Consider the following 18,368-nt stretch of genomic DNA (forward strand, 5'->3'; position numbering starts at 1 on the left):
CCAACCCAAACTATTCTATGATTCTGTAAGTGTAGTTGGTGTCCATTACGTGGTCCTAAGCTCCCGTAACAGAGTTGTTCCTCTGCATCGTTACTGTCCATACAATAAACACACAGAGCCTCTGATGCCACTGCAGGGCTACCGTGGACAAATAAAGATTTCACTGGCAAAGCCTGTACCATCGGTTCTTTAATTCCATATAAAACAAACACCTTAACCAACGCAAGTTTTGGGCAAAATATCTCAGGGTATTGTGTGTATGTGGTAATCCATGGTATTATGTCCCAAAGTGTCTGGTTCATCTGACATCTATTTAGAGAATAATACACCTACCACAGAGCTTAGAAGTCCACTCACAATAACTGTCTTTCACTTCCCAAAATAAAGCACTTGCACATAACAGGGGAGATCCAAAAGCTATAAAAGCTCTATGTTTGTACTTTGAGCTTCTAACTCTTCAACTATGACTTCAAATACATAAATACTCACACTCAGCTGTTTGGCAGATACAGACTTACCTTCCCAAAAGTGAGGATTTTGTTTAACATGTTGATGCTGGAAGTCAAGTTGGATGGTGATGAAATATTCCAAAGAGCTTTTTCTCCATGAGATACCAAATCCCCAAATGCTGCAATAACAATTCGAAACACTGTATATTACTTAATGTCCTTCAACCCCTTTGCAACATTAAACTATGACATAGGATAGCTGACTACAGGTTTGGAGGTGCCATCATTATTAATTTGTTTCCAAATGTACAGCCAATGGTATCCCGTAATTAGTTACGTAAGGGGTTTTTGATGTAATTAAATCCTGGATTACATTATTTCCTTCTGTAACTTTTTAAAAAATTATAAGCATTTAATTATCTGCTTGCAGGTAGACTTTAATTCTCACCTCTCTTCTCCAGTCCTGCAACTCCCCCACGCAGGAAGAGGGACAGGGAGCCTCACAAGAAAGCCCACATCAGCTCAAGTAAGGGAGAGCTCTCCAGGTGTCTTTGGCACCCGGGAGTGGCACTTGTTACTCAGAAACAGCTCCAACACGGATTTGGAGCACTGCTGCCCACGATACACAGAGGCACACCACCAGGTGCCCAGGTGAGGCACACCAAAGCCGACACTCACATGGAGCTGTGCTCTCAAACGCTACCGCTCACTGGAACCAAAGGAGCTACGCCAGTTCACACCAGCAGAAGCTGACTTTTGAAATAAGATATAGAACTGAACTCCTTCCCGACCATCCACAGCCATCAAAATGAGCTGATAACTCCCACGACTATTAATTGATGACATTTTTCCCCCCACGCCTCTGTGCTCAGACCCTTTTGTGCTGTGCTGAAGAGTGAGTGCGTTTAGCAGGAATGCTAATTGATACAGTAAAATGCTGGGGCAGAAGAGCCATCGAACGTAAATCCATGAGCATCCAATTGATGACGAGCTCCCTGAAGAAAGGGCCATCCATCACAACGGCTTGCAGATAGCACTAGCCATTACCATCAATAAATAATAATTGTAATGATTTTATGGAAAATTTAAATCTGAAAGTTCCTTCAGGAAAGGAAGCGCAAAGGAGAACATCACCAACAATAAATATCCACTGTGGCACAGAAGAAGACTTATTTGCTGGATAACTGTGCATAAGAAATACATTTGAAAAACATCATAAGCTGTTTATGGATAATTTGTGGGCAGTAAAAGGGTAATATTCCATAAATAGCCAGGTCTTTAATTAATGTCCAAACAGTCTGCAATCTTGCACTGCTCCTGTGAAGCACAACAATTTAATTCTAGTTTCTCAGCCAAATTCCAGAAGTCTTTTCCCCCAAAAGTTACTTGTAATTGTTCCCAAGAATTTACACTAATGTCATGGCCACGGTCTACGTAGAACACATAAATCATTTTCGTAGTGCTCTAGGAATTGCATCTCTGTCCAAAGAACTTCAAAGATCAACCTTTTTAGACCAGAACTTCACACAGCAGTGAAAGGAGGCTGAGGGGAGACCTCATCACTGCAACTGCCTGAAAGGAGATTGTAGCGAGGTGGGGGCTGGTCTCTCTCCCCAACTGACAAGTGATTGGATGAGAGAAAAATGGCGTCAAGTTGTGCCAGGACAGGTTCAGATTGGACATCAGGAAAAATTTCTTCACCAAAAGGGTTTTTGAGCACTGGCAGAGGCTGCCCAGGGAGGTGGTGGAGTCCCTATCCCTGGAGATGTTTAAAAGACAGGCAGATGAGTTGCTCAGTGATCTGGTTCAGTAGTGGACAGGTATGGTTGGACTCTAGAATTTCAAAGGTCTTTTCTAGACAAACAATTGTATGAATAACCTACCCAGCGAAGCGTTTCTGCTTTTAGGAACCTCTGTATTCCATGGTGCTGGACGGTTGTCATTCTCTGCACTGGATGGGCTCCTCCGCTTACTAAGGGAAGGAAGAAGAAAAGAAAGAAAAAATTAAATGAACTTGGAACAACTCCCAGAATTTCATATTATTAAGCTTATATTTAACTACTGCATGATTCAGAACAGGTCTATGATTGGATTTCACAGCAGGTGTGTTGAAGTCTAGGTTGTGCAAAAGTCTGGTTCCTTCTAGAGGCCTGGGATGTATTTTGGGGAAGCACATTGCAGCGTCCTCAAACATGAGACACATGGAGGGGACCACATTCATGCCTGCTCTGCAGGGACACCAAGGACAGGCAAGGCTTGACAGATGTATTTTAGAATCGTAGGATAGTTTGAGTTGGAAGGGACCTTAAAGATGATCCGGTTCTAACCCCCCTGCCACGGGCAGGGACATCCCCCTGGATCAGGCTGCCCAAGGTCCATCCAACCTGGCCTTGAACACCTCCAGGGATGGGGTATCCACAACTTCCCAGGGCAACCTGTTCCAGCGCCTCACCACTTTCATTGTGAAGAAATTCTTCCTAATGTCTAGTCTAAATCTGCCCCTCTCCAGTTTGCATCCGTATTTGGTCATCTTAAACAGATTCCCACTTCTAGAAAGAAGGCCTCACTGTATCAAGTCCTCCACTAACATACTCTCAGCAGAAGAAATGGTGCAGAACTTTGTGGCTCTGTTAATGACACCTGGAGGACTGAGCAGGGAGGCTTTGCTATAAGCTGGAACAGCTCTGAGCTCCAACCGTAGGCTGCATGTCTGTACCATAAAACCCTTCAAGACACCAGCACCTTACTTCATCCTTCCCAAACATTTGACTTGAGGGGAAAAGGAACAGTGGAACATGGTGTTGACCTCCATTTGTGTACTTGTAGCTTCAGCGTGCTGCACAATGGGAGGGGAAAAAACCCAGTCTAGGTCAGCTGAATATTACAAACTCCAGAACATTACACAATAACGTATCCAGACAGTGAAGGGTGACAGCTCAAACACTTTGCCTTCATGAGAAACTCACCCTTGGTGATTCTGCTTCTGAGGCAGAGTTGCATCTATTCACAGAATCATAGAATGGTTTGGGTTGGAAAGGACCTCAAAGCCCATCCAGTTCCAACCTTCTGCCAGGGGAAGGGACACTTCCCACTGGATCAGGCTGTTCAAATCCCCATTCAACCTGGCCTTGAACACCATCAGGGAAGGAGCAGCCACCACTTCTCTAGGCAACCTGGGCCAGGGTCTCACCGTCCTCATTGTGAAGAATTTCTTCCTAAGGTCTAATCTAAATTTTCCCCCTTCCAATTTAAAGCAATTCCCCCTCGTCCTATCACTCCAGGCCCTTGTAAAGGGTCCCTCCCCAGCTCTCCTGAAGCCCCTTTCAGTACTGGAAGCTGCTCTAATGCCTCCCCAGAGCCTTCTCTTCTCCAGGCTGAACAACCCCAACTCTCTCAGCCTGTCCTTATATCGGAGGTGCTCCACACCTCGCGTTATCTTCATGGCCTCCTCTGGACCTGTTCCAACAGTTCTAGATCCTTTTTTATGTTGAGGATTCCAGAATAGGACACAGGACTTCAGACAGGGTCTCAAGAAAGTAGAGTAGAGGGGCAGAAGTCCCTCACTTGCCCTGCTGGCCACGCTACTTTGGATGCAGCCTATGATACAGTTGGCCTTCTGGGCTTCATGTTGGCTTCTGAAAATCTCCCCTACCTTCTGCTGAGGTTTTACACTCTGCTGCATCCTGCTAGATTTGCTGTGGCTACTGAATGCATTTTTTCTTGTTCAATACAATGTATTTCTAAAGCTGACATTGATCACACAACGGTAGGCGCTCCACATAGTCGTGCGGTACTTCACGCAGCCAACTTTTAGCAGCAATAGCGGTCAAGATAATTATTAATAACTTGTGTGACTTCAGCTATATTTTGGCCAAATCCTTTGATTTTCAGTTGGCGGGGAAAGCCACTTATTTCCTAAACAGCTGTACAGAAACGAAAAAGAGAAATCAAGGAGGAGATGTAGCTATTGAAACCCATGGAGATGTAGCTATTGAAACTCCAGCTTTGGCACTAGAAGTTCCCATTTCTTCATTTCAATGCCCTAAATTAACCATTGTTTAGCATGCCCAAGAAAAAACAATGACACTGGGGAAAGGAGTGAGGAGCTGCGAATCCAGGCATCCAGTCTCTGTGCGGCTCTGCCCTCTTCTGCTGTGTGACCTTGAATTTGATTAGGATTCTCTTTGCGTAACTTCAGTCATACATGTATTTAGTCATTCAGATTCCTTCTAACCAATGGAGAGATCCTGATGATTCGTTCAGCCTGGGAAATGCCAGTCCCTCTGCACTGGCGAAGAAGGACCTTTGAGGAGCTACTGACCCCAGCATCCCCCATCCTGCCTGATGGGCTCTCTGGTGGAAGGCACGGGGCCCATCTTAGCTCTTCAAATCCAAGCTCTGGTCAAGGGGAATTTTGAGGCTCTGATATGGCCACCGTGGAGCAGCCTCTCACCTGAAAGGGAGGTAACAAGAGGCCTTGTATGTGAGATGCCCAGATTTTGAGCTCTCCGTTAAGTAGCCAGGCCTCAGAGCAGCATGTTCCTCAGAGGTGTGCCAGAACCTGGCTGTCAAGATGTAGACGCAACCCTGGCTAGCGTGTCCCAAAGCAAATGCCACTTGGCTTCATCTGGAAAATCAATGAAACTGAAATGCCTCCACCAAACGTTTCAATTTCAACAAACTGGCATTCCTAACAAAACATGCCCAGCCAGCTCCACGTTGCAAATTTACACCCTTTTGTAGGCAAAAATTGATTCTTTACTTCCACGTTTCCTGATATGTTTGATGACTTGCAGAGAGGACACCCACAGAATCACATAACTGTTAGATTGGAAAACACCTTCAAGACCATCAAGTCCAACTGTAAACCTAACACTGCCAAGTCCAGCACTAAACCACGTCGCTAAGCACCATTCTGATCGGCACCTGGAGGATCTATTGAAAAAGGAGGTGCTCCAGGACAAGTGTACCTCCAACTTGTGGGGAACATTTGTCACTTCCACCCATGGCACCCTGAACCCATTGCCACAGTGGCAGATCAGCACAGTGGCCTGCTCTTAGTGCAAGCCTTATTCACTCACACCCTGCAGGACCTGACCTACCATCACACAAAAGAAGTTTCTTTGCTCTCATCTGGGTGAGCAGAAGCATTTTTTCACAGGGAGTAAAATGCTCTTCTAATCTCAAGCCTGGATCATTTGACTCATTATTGATAGCTGCCCCTGATATGAACATTCTTAGTGTCCCATATTCTCGTTTCTAAGTATCCCGATATCTGAGATACATCTGTTGTGGACACTCTTAGTGAGTACACATAGGTACAGCTGCTCCCTCCACCTCAAAGCGAGTTCTGCTTTGCAGCCTGTAATACCCAGATACATCCAGATTCCCTTACAGCCTGAGAGATGAGATGTCATTAAGTCTTGGCAGCAGATCTTGCAGGGTGTATGGTGCGTCTTTACATCTGGCATCTGAATCACACAGCACAGTTTGCAGGAATGGGAAGAAGCCTGCACTGGGAAGGTTTCGGGGTGCAAGATAACCTGCAGGAAGAAGAAAAAAAATTCCATTACTATGATGTAAACATAGACTTTTTTTTTTTGTCATGTGTTTCTACCTGTTCATGCCACTCTGTCTTCCCAAGCCACAGGACTGATTCTCTGTTTCACTGAGGCTCTTTTAGTCCACCCTGGTAGCATTATCTGCCAAATCCTACCAGAAGCTCTTCCTCTACACTGACAAAGCCATGAAAGGCCATTTAATAGGAAAAAGAATCAAGCTTGCCCCCTCCGCTCCAAAATGCAAGAAACAGGCAAGAGATGACAAAAGCACCTTAGGTTTTTGGTATCCCGATTCTGCCTTTAAAAAATACAATGAAATAAGGGCAGGCACATGGCCAGAGTACGCTAAAGCACCCGTAAGAGCGTGTTCATCAAGGTTTGGTTGGATCAGTGTCTATGCAAAGCCACCAGCTTCAGTTCCAAGTCAGGCTGCTAAAACAGGGCTTTGTCTCAGCTTTCACCACAGGAAGGGGCAACAACTCCAGAACCAAAAAACCTCCTTCGCTTTTTGTGCAGACCTGCCCAGGGAAAGGAGAGGAGCAATCCATCACCTCCACCCCCTCCATGCCTCCTGCCATCCCCAAGCAGCTCCCGCACCATCTGCTCGGTGACCTGTGATGCCGGCAGCCAGCACAGAGGAGCGAGATGTATGTCCCTGTCTCCCACTTCTGCAAACACGGAGTGGACCTGAGCAATTAGAGACTTCTGTGCTTTATGTGCCACTTGCCCTGTGCGGCTCACTGCCAGCTCAAAGAGATCACCGGCTGCTTTTCCTCCCAGTGACAAACGCTTTAATAAATCTCAAGACTCTCTTGCTGGATCCCAGCAACACATTATTTTAAATAATCATTTGGAAAATTACCCTGCTAAGGACATTGCTATTAATTCTGCAGTGGAAAAGGGACAGATTCACAGAAGGCCTGAAGGCAGGATTGGGGTAATTGATTACTTTGCTCTTCAGTCTCCAAAGATGACCCGTGACTCTTGCCCAGGAACAGCTTCATCTCCAAACCATCCAATAAGGACACCATAATACATCTGTACTACATTTATCAATTATAACAATTGTCACAAAACAGATGTCCCCAAAGCGGATGGCAGTGCTAGCTGGAACACACGGCCGTCAGTGTCTTTAAAGGAAACTTGACTTTGCTGAGCTTTATCCACAACATAAGGAGGCCATGGAATCATTGGAACAGGGCCAGAGGAGGCTGCAAAGAAGATCCAAGGGCTGGAGCATCTCTGCTAGGAAGACAGGTTGAAAGAGTTGGGGTTGTTCAGCCTGGAGAAGAGAAGGCTCTGGGGAGACCTTACAGCAGCTTCCAGTGCTGAAAGGGGCTCCAGGAAAGCTGGGGAGGGGCTTTTTCCAAGGGCTTGGCGAGACAGGATGCGGGGGAATGGCTTTAAACTGGAAGGGGGAAGATTTAGATTAGAATTTAGGAAGAAATTCTTCATGAGGGGGGCAGTGAGGCCCTGGCCCAGGTTGCCCAGAGCAGTGGTGGCTGTCCTGTATCCCTGGAGGTGTTGAAGGCCAGGCTGGATGAGGCTTTGAGCAGCCTGATCCAGTGGGAGGTGTCCCTGCCAGTGGCATGTGGGGCTGGATCTGGATGGGCTTTGAGGTCCCTTCCAATCCAAACCATTCTACGACTCTTTCCTCAGCACAGTTGGTCACAGATCATGAATGTGCAGTGCATTTCGGGGGCAAAATGCAAAAACTCATGATTCAGCACAAGATTTCCCGCTGCTTCAGGCCAGATAGCAACCAGCACAGAGGACCACTGAGACCTGCAGAATCCAAGGCACCCATTTTGAGTGCTATTGCAATTCTCTTGTATACCTCAGCAGAGAACCACCCTAGAGAACTAAAGGAGATTCCCTGCCAGAGGAGAAGGCTGGAGCTCTCCCTGCTGTGGGAAGCTCCCTCAACACTCCCAAGGCCACCAGCAGTTAATGGCAGGCTGAGCCAGCTCCAAGTAATCACAGAGCACCAAGGACAATAAATGATCTCTCTTGTCCCTACAAGCAGTCCGTCTGGTGTTGGGGCCAAAGGACCAAACATACTCCACTTTAAAGGTTTTGAAGTCTAATTAAGTCTGCTGCCCATGAGGGAAACTATAGAGTAGGACACTTTAATCTGGAAGCAGCCTCGTGTGAATATCCCTCGCCGTGCCTGGGATGTTTGCCCTTTGAGATCACCAATTACAACCCTAGAAAATGGTGTTTTGCACACACTGGCATTTTTGTTTCATCTTCGTTCTGATCGCCCGCACCCTCTTTCCCATGCAGGAAATTGACTCACACCCCAATCCAAAAATGCAAACCACAACGTCACTTTATCAGTGTTTCTACCAAAATGGAACTTCAAAGACTTGGGAAGCCATGAAGCTCAGGATGGAGAGCATAACTAAGTGAGACAGGTAGGAGCTAGAAGGGAAATGGCTACAATCCCCACTGACATCCACACCTACCATCAATAACCAGGGCCAGGAACTAAGCTCACATCTCTTAGGAGACCTGGAACAGCTAAAATTGTGTAACTCCTATCTGGACAGCAGAGTGAGGAACACAAGGATGGGACTAGGAGGTTGAGGAGCAGCTGCAGCACCCCTTTCACAAACACCTGAGCAACGAATCCCACCTTTGCTTTCTCGCAGGGCAAGCTGACGGCGCTGAAGGAGCCATGGTATGCACTCTGCCTTCTTTACACACTCAAGCCAAGAACAGGGTATCCAGGCTGGTGTGACAGGTCTGTCCTTCAGAGGCCATAGAAGACAACATCTTAATTTAACAGAAGCTACGAAAGCTCAGCTTTCGACTGTGCTGCTTCTGGCTGGAGTGCCCAAGACCAGAGCATGGCATCATGCAGGAAGCACGGCTGATTTGGGTGTCCAAGCCCTAGCGGGGCCTCAGAGCTCTTTCCTGTAATTCCCTCTCACCCTGAAAAGGCAGGAATTTACTGATGAGGAGGTGATTCAAGAGATTAACGCACTTCCTGCTGCATCCTCCCACCCTCCATCCAACAGCTCGTGGCAAGGAGACTTGACTCCACAGAGCCACACAGGCTGCTCTTCCCACAGATTTATTACGGTGTCTGTTCCCATACGCCACTGCAGGGGCGGCTTGGAAGGGAGTTGCTTCCTGATACCCTTAGAGTCTTCAGGAGCTGTTCATAACTACCTGTTCCTCCCTTGGCCAAGATTTATCCAGCACATCAACCACACCAGTACACAACATAAGCCCTAGCTATGAAATGTTACTAAAGGAAAAGTTCTAAACACTCCACAGATTTTGAAGGACAGTGTTTTGATGGAGATAGTTTTGCAATCTGAAACACAACACTTATCACCACTAATTTCTATTGCTGGGAATCCATCCGGTTTTCCACAAGCTGCAGAAGGCAGTTCATTCTTCCACCGAAGCGCATGGCAATGCCACATCCAAGGAATATGGAATTCTGTAGTTCTCACCTTTATGATGCCAAGTCCCACAACACAGCAGATCCACAACACATAACATCAGTTTTCATTCACCCACCACTGTTAGCTTTAAGTCTTTTGATTTAAACCTCCGTGATGAAAACTACAATTACTTTTGGAGGGCCTCACACACAGACAATGAGCCAAGAGGGAGAGATCACCGCACCCATTGCTGCCGGTCTCTGAGCTCAGAGGTCACCAGCGCATTTCATAGAATCACCGAATGGTTTGGGTGGGAAAGGACCTTAAAGCTCACCCAGTTCCACCCTCCCTGCCATGGGCAGGGACACTTCCCACTGGATCAGGTTGCTCAAAGCCCCATCCAACCTGACCTTGAACACCTCCAGGGATGGGACAGCCACCACCTCTCTGGGCAACCTCTGCCAGTGCCCCATCACCCTCAACGTGAAGAATTTTTTCTTAATGTCTAGTCTAAATCTTCTCCCCTTCCAATTTAAATCCATTCCTCTTCAACCTATCGCTCCACGCCCTTGTAAGAAGTCCCTCCCCAGCTTTCTTGTAGGCCCCCTTTCTTATCAAATTGACTTGTCTGCAACCAAACTTGTCTCACTGAGAGCTTTCATCTTCTGCCACCACTGAAAGACGAGCACCTCAAAGGGCAGGAGAAGCCAAGGGCTCAGCGCTGCACAGGCTGCCTGGTTCTCCCTGCTCAGTAGCATCCAGCCAGGCCAGCTGCATCTCCAAGGGCTGAAAAGAAACAAGGCATGCACAGCAGCCAAAACAAACACCACGGATCTATAATAAATACATGCACGGCACTGGAAACTCTGGCATTTCCACATTTGCTTTCATTTGGCATAAAATGAAGAAAATTAATTTCTCTTACTTGCTTGAATGCTGTAAATTCCAACATACTTCCCTTTGACACAAGCAAACATTTTGTTTTCTTCAGGTAAAAGTGGCTGATATAGTAATGACGAAAAAAGTCAGAGTAATAATAACTGTCATACAAGACACATGAAAATTCCTATTTCACTGTGATATAGAAGATTAATTGAAATGGACTGGAATGTTTAAATCTAAATGGACCATGTTTTACATTGTCACATTGGTTTTGCTTCTTTCATTGCATTGAGGTTTCAGGCATTTGCAGTAGTTTTTCAGCCTGGAGAAGAAAAGGCTCCAAGGAGACCTTAGAGCAGCTTCCAGTACGAAAAGGGGCTTCAGGAGAGCTGGGGAGGGGCTTTTTACAAGGGCCTGGAGTAATAGAATGAGGGCGAATTGCTTTAAATTGGAAGGGGAAGAGTTAGATCAGGCATTAGGAAGAAATTCCTCATGTTGAGGGTGATGAGGTCCTGGCCCAGGTTGCCCAAAGCAGTGATGGTTGCCCCATCCCTGGAGGTGTTCCACGCCAGGTTGGATGGGGCTTGGAGCAACCTGATCCAGTGGGAGGTGTCCCTTCCATCAGCCAGTGGTCTCCTTTGTAACCAGTTCCTCCAGTCCGCTCTCAGTTCCTTCTCCTCCCTCAGTGTCCCAGTCTCAGCTCTGCTACTCTGAAAGACTATGTCACGGCCCCATCGCTTGAACATGCAAATCCCCTTAAATATCACAGAGCTATGCAGACCACAGTTCTTGCTTTCAAAATATCCTCCTCCCTTTTCAGCCCACGCTGTTTCTGGTGTCAGGTCTTCCTCCCTAGCTCTGCCATCCATCCTGCAAAACCAGACAAAACCTATTTTCCATTTTATTCATATAGAATATATGGAATTTCCATTATGAATGGCTACTTCTTAAACAATTTCATTACATTAACTGTATTTTCCTCCTCCCTTAACACTAATTTAAAAAGCCATAATCAATTTTTCTCTTTTCTATCCATCTGTAGTTTATTATTGTATCATTTCCACTCCCTGGGCATGAAAAAATTCTCTTAGCTTCAGAATTCACAATGAAGTACCCTACACATTAATTCCTTCCATAGTCCTCCTATAGTTCATAAAAATCCATACAAATGTCAACTCCCCCAGTAGTGAATGAGAGGCATTAAGAAGCAAAAGAATTCATTAGGAATTATTGTATTTAATTGAAAACGCATTCAATCATTGCTACATCATTCAAAGCGACTTGACACTCTTCAGCAAACAAAAAGTCATCCAAAAAGTGGGAAATAAATAGAATTATGATCAGGGATGAAAAGGGTGAGTAAATGATCAAACCCAGGGATAAAGAAACACAATGAGATCTGAGGTGGCAGCCAAAGAGACACAAAGTGGCTTTTCGAACACACACCAAGATGTGGTGGAACTCACTGCCACAGGGTGGTAGATGCTGAAAAGCAGACATTCATTCAGAAATAACTAGATAAATTCACAAACACACTTTGTCAGTGGCTGCTAAATACGATCCCTTGGCTTCAACCCCTCAGCTTCTGGCTGAAGTAACCTTAAACACGGAAAGGTTTTTTTAGCAGAGGGAATGCTTTGTGCTTCGTGGCCCTGCGTGCCCTCTCCATCATACCAAGCAGCAGCAGGTTCATCCCAGAGGGGCAACTGTGACAGTTTATCAGCTGGGATTTGTATTTCTTTAGGAAGTCACAAAACATACAAGGAAAATATTTACTGCCACAGTTGATCTCCACCCAGATTTCTAAGCAAAACATTTAACTATATCATAGAATCACAGAATGGTTGCAAAGGACCTCAAAGCCCATCTAGTTCCAACCCCTGCCCACCTCCCACGGGATCAGGCTGCTCCAAGCGCCATCCAACCTGGCCTTGAACCCCTCCAGGGATGGGGCAGCCACCACTTCTCTTGGCACCCTGGACCAGGGACTCCCCACCTTCACAGGAAAACATTTCTTCCCAAGATCTCCTCTCAATCTCTACTCTTTCAGCTTAAAACCCTTCCTTTCATCCTATCCCTGCACTCCCTGACCAAGAGTCCCTCCCCAGATCTCCTGAAGCTCCTTTCAGCACTGGAAGCTGCTCTAAGATCTCCCTGGAGCCTTCTCTTCTCCAGGCTGAACAACCCCAACTCTCTCAGCCTGTCTTCGTGTGGGACATATTGTGTACACAAAACCTTCTCCCTTTCTAGCCTTCTCCATAGTCACAGGGCATTCCTTTAAACTCTATTCCTTCACTTTATTTAACAATCAAAAAGACAAACATGTTCGTCGCGTGACATAACGAAGATACTGTTTCTCTTAAACCACAGGCAACTGCCTATTTCCAGTTTTGTTGCCACCTGTTTATCAACAGCACCTCACGCAGCCCAGCTTTCTCCCAAAGCTTTAACACCAGGTTGGATGGGGCTTTGAGCAACCTGATCCAGCGGGAGGCATCCCTGCCCACAGTACAGGGGTTGGAACTGGATGGACTTTGAACCAGATGGGCTTTAAGGTCCTTTCCAACCCAAACCAATCTATAAGCCTACGATTTTCAATTTATCTCCAAAACCTAACCCTGATCATCAAATCTATGGGATGAGATGAATTTTGAAGCAGGGTATTTTTCACACACACGAGGAATGATCCGAATAGACAGATGGCTTCTATCTTATAAAAGAGACTATTTAATTGCCATGACACTTATATTGCTGTGACATCGTGACATTCATTGTGCTCTGAAACTCACATCTGACCTGGAAGCTGGGGATAGGGACCTTCATGTTCCCAATTACCTGGGAACGCAGTCTTTAGTTGGGGCAGGGCCAGGAGGCAGATGCCAGCTGAGCATTCCCTTTACCTGTTCCACAACCCCAAGATCAATGCCCACACCAGTCCCACGCTTGTGGCAAAAAACAAGGGCGAGGGTGGCAAGCATTGCAGCTCCTAGCAGCATCCAAACCTTGTTCAGTGTGTCCCAAGTGACAGCACAGCAGTATCAGCCCTACTGAATTTAATGGGATTATGCAGATTTCAGGTTAAACACATCCTTAAGAGTTTTGCTGGATCAGAGCTATAAGTTTGGTATTGGACTCCCCACTGTAGTGTTCCTACGCTGTTGCCTTTCCCACCACAAAGTTTATTTTTTAAACCACTCCAGAGATACAGGCAATTTTTTTCACCCTGTTTTTGGCCAGCCAGCAAAATTGTCATTTTCTTCCACAATTTCACCTGAAAAAAGAGATATCCTGAGCTCACCCTCAACTTGCCTCAGTATGTAGAATATCAGAGTAGTTTTTGTTCCTCTGCCAGCCTCCACCACTGCTGTAAGTCAGGACAGGCTCGTGTTGCAAGGTGGCACCTGGTGAGCCCCAACACACACAGTGAAGCTCCAACACTGCACGTACCAGCATAGGTCCATGGAAATCTGCCCACCGGGCCCTGCACTGCCCACAGTTCCGATGATCTGGTGTCAGCCCAAGTCTTGTCGTCCCTGGAACACAGGCATTCCCCCAATGCCTTCCTATAATGCTTTAAGCAGCATCTTCCTTGGTCGCCTTCTTTCCTTCAACTCTAATTTGATGTTTTTAAATCTCCCCCAGACAAACCATCATGTATCAAAAAGATGTTGTGAGTAGTTATTGCACACACAACAGCCTACCCACCGGCCACACCACATGCTCTGATTTCCAAGCCCTGCCCAGCTCCTGTTTTTCCTTACGTGAGCTCAGCAGGACCGCAGGTAACTCCACTCAAGCCCCCAGAAACACAGTGTGCCTGCGTGAGATTCAAACGCTTGCATCTTTCACTGTCACAGCACCAGCATCCTTGTTTTCTCCAGTGTCTCAATAACACGATGTCTTCACTTCTCTGCCTACGACAGCAAGATCGAAGCAGCAGACAATTCACCACAAGACTCCTCCCTGGGTTGGTGGCCTCAGCACAGGAAGCATTTAATTGCCTAATTCTTCCCTTGAGCTCTTCAGGCTCTGCAAATAAGACGGGTCCAGAGCAGACAGCACCTACCTTCCATGCTTATTAAGACTAGGCAAGCTAGTTTTGCTTACCCACAGACCTTCTCCTTCCTTCTGCAATAAATTACACACCAGCGCTTGAATCTGAATGCATTGGGTTCACCGACTGATCAGGGAGATCATAGAGACCAGAGAGCATAAAAATTGCAAAGGAGCGGAAGAAAAGGCAGGCATAAAGGGAGGAGAAAGAAGCCCCAAACCAAACATAAAGGAAGGGAGATGGAAAGCTTCTAAGAGGTATTGCAAATTCAGGTCAGGATGGGAAAGCGACAGAGCCGATGGCTGCACCGCTGGGCAGAGCTGATGGGGACGGATGGCACTGGAGGTTGACTGTGTTGTGAGGGATGCTCTACTGCCTGAAGCACAAACACACCAAGAGAGAGGAGGAACTGCACACTAGCCCTTTCCCTACAGGGCTTTTTAAAGCAAAATTTAATGCAGACAAGGCTAACTTGGTCCTGTTGTAACACAGCCAGCTTTCCCGTCTGTACAAGAAGCAAAACACTGCACAAACAGGACCTAAGAAGAGAGTCAGAACATTTCCCAGCTAGAAGCTGGAACCTAAAAGCCTAGACCCACATCTAGACTCTGGGAAAAAAACCCTGCACAAAAGACATGTTTACTTAACCAATGTCTTTCAATGCTGAGTACCTCCAGGTAGTCTCCAGAGTCCAGGCTTAGATCCTTTAAACAACAGTGACCTCCTTTCCAGAAACACAGACATCAGTAGCTGCTAAATTCATGCAAGCCAAACCCTTCAGCCCTTCTCAAAAAAATACTTCTATGTTTTGAGGTCCCAGCACCTGGATTCAGATGCTTCAGGAAGTCACCAGGATTAAGTGACTGTCTCAAGGCCCCATTGTAATTCAGTAAGTAGGAAAAAATCCTGGTAACTCAGAAGTTTCCATCTCCAACTCTGACCATCCTTCAGTCACACCTCAGCAGGTGGAAGAGTCCATAAAAAGAGTTGGAGATGTTGAGATTCATGAAAAGAGAGGCATTATAAACATTGAAGCTCTCTGTTTCAGGTTTGGCTCTCCCATACTACCAGGAAAAGGGATGAGTTCGGGTCGTTCCAACTATGAAGCTAAGAGGAAGCCTGGGCAAGGTGCAGGGAGCTGTGTGGCCGGTCACCACTTACGTACACAAGGAGACCAACGCTTGTGTTTATTCCAGCAAATGTGGGAGATAATTTGTTACCCTTGCAGCATGACTTCAATGAAATAGAGCATTATAGGACAATCTGCTCCCCGGCACGTTGGCAGCACAACACCATGCAACAGAACAAAGTTCATATCAAAGCAAGGTAGACATCATACTTGGGCACATGGTCTGGTGGTGGACTTAGCAGGGCTGAATCAATAGTCGGACTTGGTGATCTAAAAGGTCTTTTCCAACCAATTTAATTCTATCATTCTATATTGTCTAGTCTCAGGGATACTGTTTAGTCATAGACAGGTATGGTTGGACTTGACTATCTCAAAGGTCTTTTCCAAGCAAACGATTCCAGGATTCTATGACCCGATGAGGTTGGTTTGAGAAAGACACAGCAGTTGAGTGGACGGAAACCTGGTGTTGGTTTGTCTAGAAAAGAAGAGAAAACTGATGGAAAAGGAGAAGAAAATGATGACAGAGGTGTAAAGGAAAAGGAGGAGTGGGACTGCTCCACCACAGGCAAGTGGTGAAGGAGAGCTTGGATTCTGATGTGTGCTTGTCTATACAGCGTGGGCTGAGCCCTTGGGGTGGATTATGCCTTGCATAAGTACCCTGACTTATCCAAATGAATGTAGAGGCCTGTGTAGCTGAGCCACCATCTCAACTCCCTGTAATTAGCATGGGAAGCTATTAATTTTTCCACGCTACTGGGAAAAGAGATGAGTTCAGGTCCTTCCAACTATGAAATAATTTTCTTGCAAAATGCAAGCACCTTTTCAGAACTTTCTTATCTCCAGGATGCTATTTGAAGAGCAGGAGGACAGTGCTGGGCCCACCTTGCTCCAAACCCTTGCCCTCATCCGTGTCCTGGCAGGGCTGTCACTCACATGGAACATTGACCCAGCTCAAGGTCCCTCTCTGTTAACAACAGGACAGAGTTAGTGTAAGGGTTTCTACATTAGAGCAACAGGCTGGGATGGAGGCAGTGGTTTGAGGGCCTCAGTTCCACAGACCCAAAGGGCAGAAGCCCCTGAACCCATCTGCCAGCATGCTGCTGCGACAGCCAGCAGGGCCAGGACATGGACCAGGGATAGGGACAGAGGTCAATAGGAACTGCCTGCCATGCACTCGGCAGAACAGACACCTCATGCTCCTCACAGCAGCTGCCAACAAACCCTTTCCCAGTACTATCTCTGTTTAACCTTTTCTTCTGAGCTATACAGAGCATCCTGCCTCTTCTGACCAGGGTAACTCACGCCTCAGTTACCACTAACATGGCAACACTGCTCAACACAGAAGTCACAGGAAAGACGTTCCTGCGGGTACGAGCCACAGCCTCTCTCTTAAGGCATCTCAGATCTGTGGTTTGCGATTCAGATTGATTTTTCCAAGTAGTTCTGGACTGGTTCAAGTCCTACCTATCGATCACTGAACAGAGTGTATTTCTGTTACACTCCGGCTCCTCTTCTACAAGCACTAGAGCCAAGAAGAAGAGCAACCCAGGAAGCCAACCCTATCCTGGGCTGCATCCAAAGCAACATGCCCAGCAGAGTGAGGGAGGGGGTTCTGTCCCTCTACTCTGTCCTTGGGAGACTCCACCTGGAGCCTTGTCTTCAATTCTGGAGTTCTCATCACAGGAAGGACATAGAGCTGTTAGAGCAAGTCCAGAGGAGGCCACAAAGATGATCTGAGGGCTTGCGCACCTTCCCGTACAAGGACAGGCTGAAAGAGTTGGGGTCCAGCAGTTAAAGGGGGCCTACAGGAAAGCTGGAGAGGAGGCTCTTAAACAGGGAATGCAGGGACAGGATGAGGAGGAATGGTTTTAAGCTGAAAGAGGGGAGACCGAGATGAGATCTTAGGAAGAAATGGTTTCCTGTGAGACTGATGAGGTCCTGGCCCAGGTTGTCCAGTGAAGTTGTGGCTGCCCCAACCCTGGAGGCGTTTAAAACAGGTTGGATAAAGCTTTGAGCACCCTGATCCAGTGGGAGGTGTCCCTGCCATGGCAGGGGGTTGGAACTGGATGGCCTTTTAAGGTCCCTTCCCATCCAAACCATTCTGTGATTCTATGACTCTCTGCTCCTACGTTGTGACACGCAGCTCTGGCTCTAAGCCAGACCTACACAGCTATGCTGGAAACCAGTCTAGCGCTCAACTATTACAACAGTTTCCCAGCATACTGGCTGCAAGAACAGCCTCGTGGAGCACCTTGCTTCTGAGTCTATCACGAGTATCTCTGATCAAATGCAATAAACCCTTGCAGGCTCCTCCAAGGGGGTGATGAAATCTGGGTGGAAACTTTGGGCAGAGGTGAAGAGTCAGATGTGCTCCACTGAGAAAAGTTCAGGCAATGAATTCCCTGGATTTTAAGACTAGAGCCAAGATCTCAGCTTTTTTCCATGAAAAAGGAGTGACTTATGCATTGCCTGTCCTTTGGAAAGGCATGGGAATAGAGCAAGGTTTCTACCACATCTTCTCCGTGGCACTGGAGAGCAAGGTTTACAAATGAGTGGACAACTAATCACACCCAAGAAAGCTTCTGTGGAGAATAATGATGAAGTCAAACTGACAGGAGGGGAAAGAAGAACAGAAAAGGAAGAAAGCAGGCAGGGAGGGCGTTGACAGGGTGTGACAGCGCTAGGTAAAGCAAGGAGCATAATTGGGCTTCGCTGTAGACTGAGTGGGTTGAGCCCTGAGGGACAGATTGTATCTCTCTCACAATTCCCACACCTTGCAAAAACCTGTAGTGATGGAAAGGGACTTTTGTCCCTACTCAGTCTAGAAAACAGGTGATACAGGCACAAAAACCTGGAATATACCACCAAACTCAAGTTCAGTGGCTTTCAACACCA

The 18,368-nt window shown here is 46.7% G+C and overlaps 1 protein-coding gene across 3 annotated transcripts in view; it reads right to left on the reverse strand.

The window, feature by feature from the left end:
* The window catches only part of ABCA12 (ATP binding cassette subfamily A member 12), a 117,811-nt gene that overhangs the window by 74,590 nt on the left and 24,853 nt on the right, over positions 1–18,368 (reverse strand). For all 3 annotated transcript variants that reach the window (XM_054069548.1, XM_054069547.1, XM_054069549.1), the window contains exons 3-5: positions 5,845–5,992; positions 2,333–2,421; positions 519–628 (exon numbers count right to left, since the gene is read on the reverse strand). In XM_054069548.1, coding sequence (XP_053925523.1) covers positions 519–548 — 30 coding nt within the window. In that variant the 5' untranslated portion in view covers positions 549–628; positions 2,333–2,421; positions 5,845–5,992. The remainder of the gene's footprint in view (positions 1–518; positions 629–2,332; positions 2,422–5,844; positions 5,993–18,368) is intronic.

This window comes from Cuculus canorus, chromosome 6 (genome assembly GCF_017976375.1).
Source record: "Cuculus canorus isolate bCucCan1 chromosome 6, bCucCan1.pri, whole genome shotgun sequence".
Taxonomy (NCBI): Eukaryota; Metazoa; Chordata; class Aves; order Cuculiformes; family Cuculidae; genus Cuculus; species Cuculus canorus.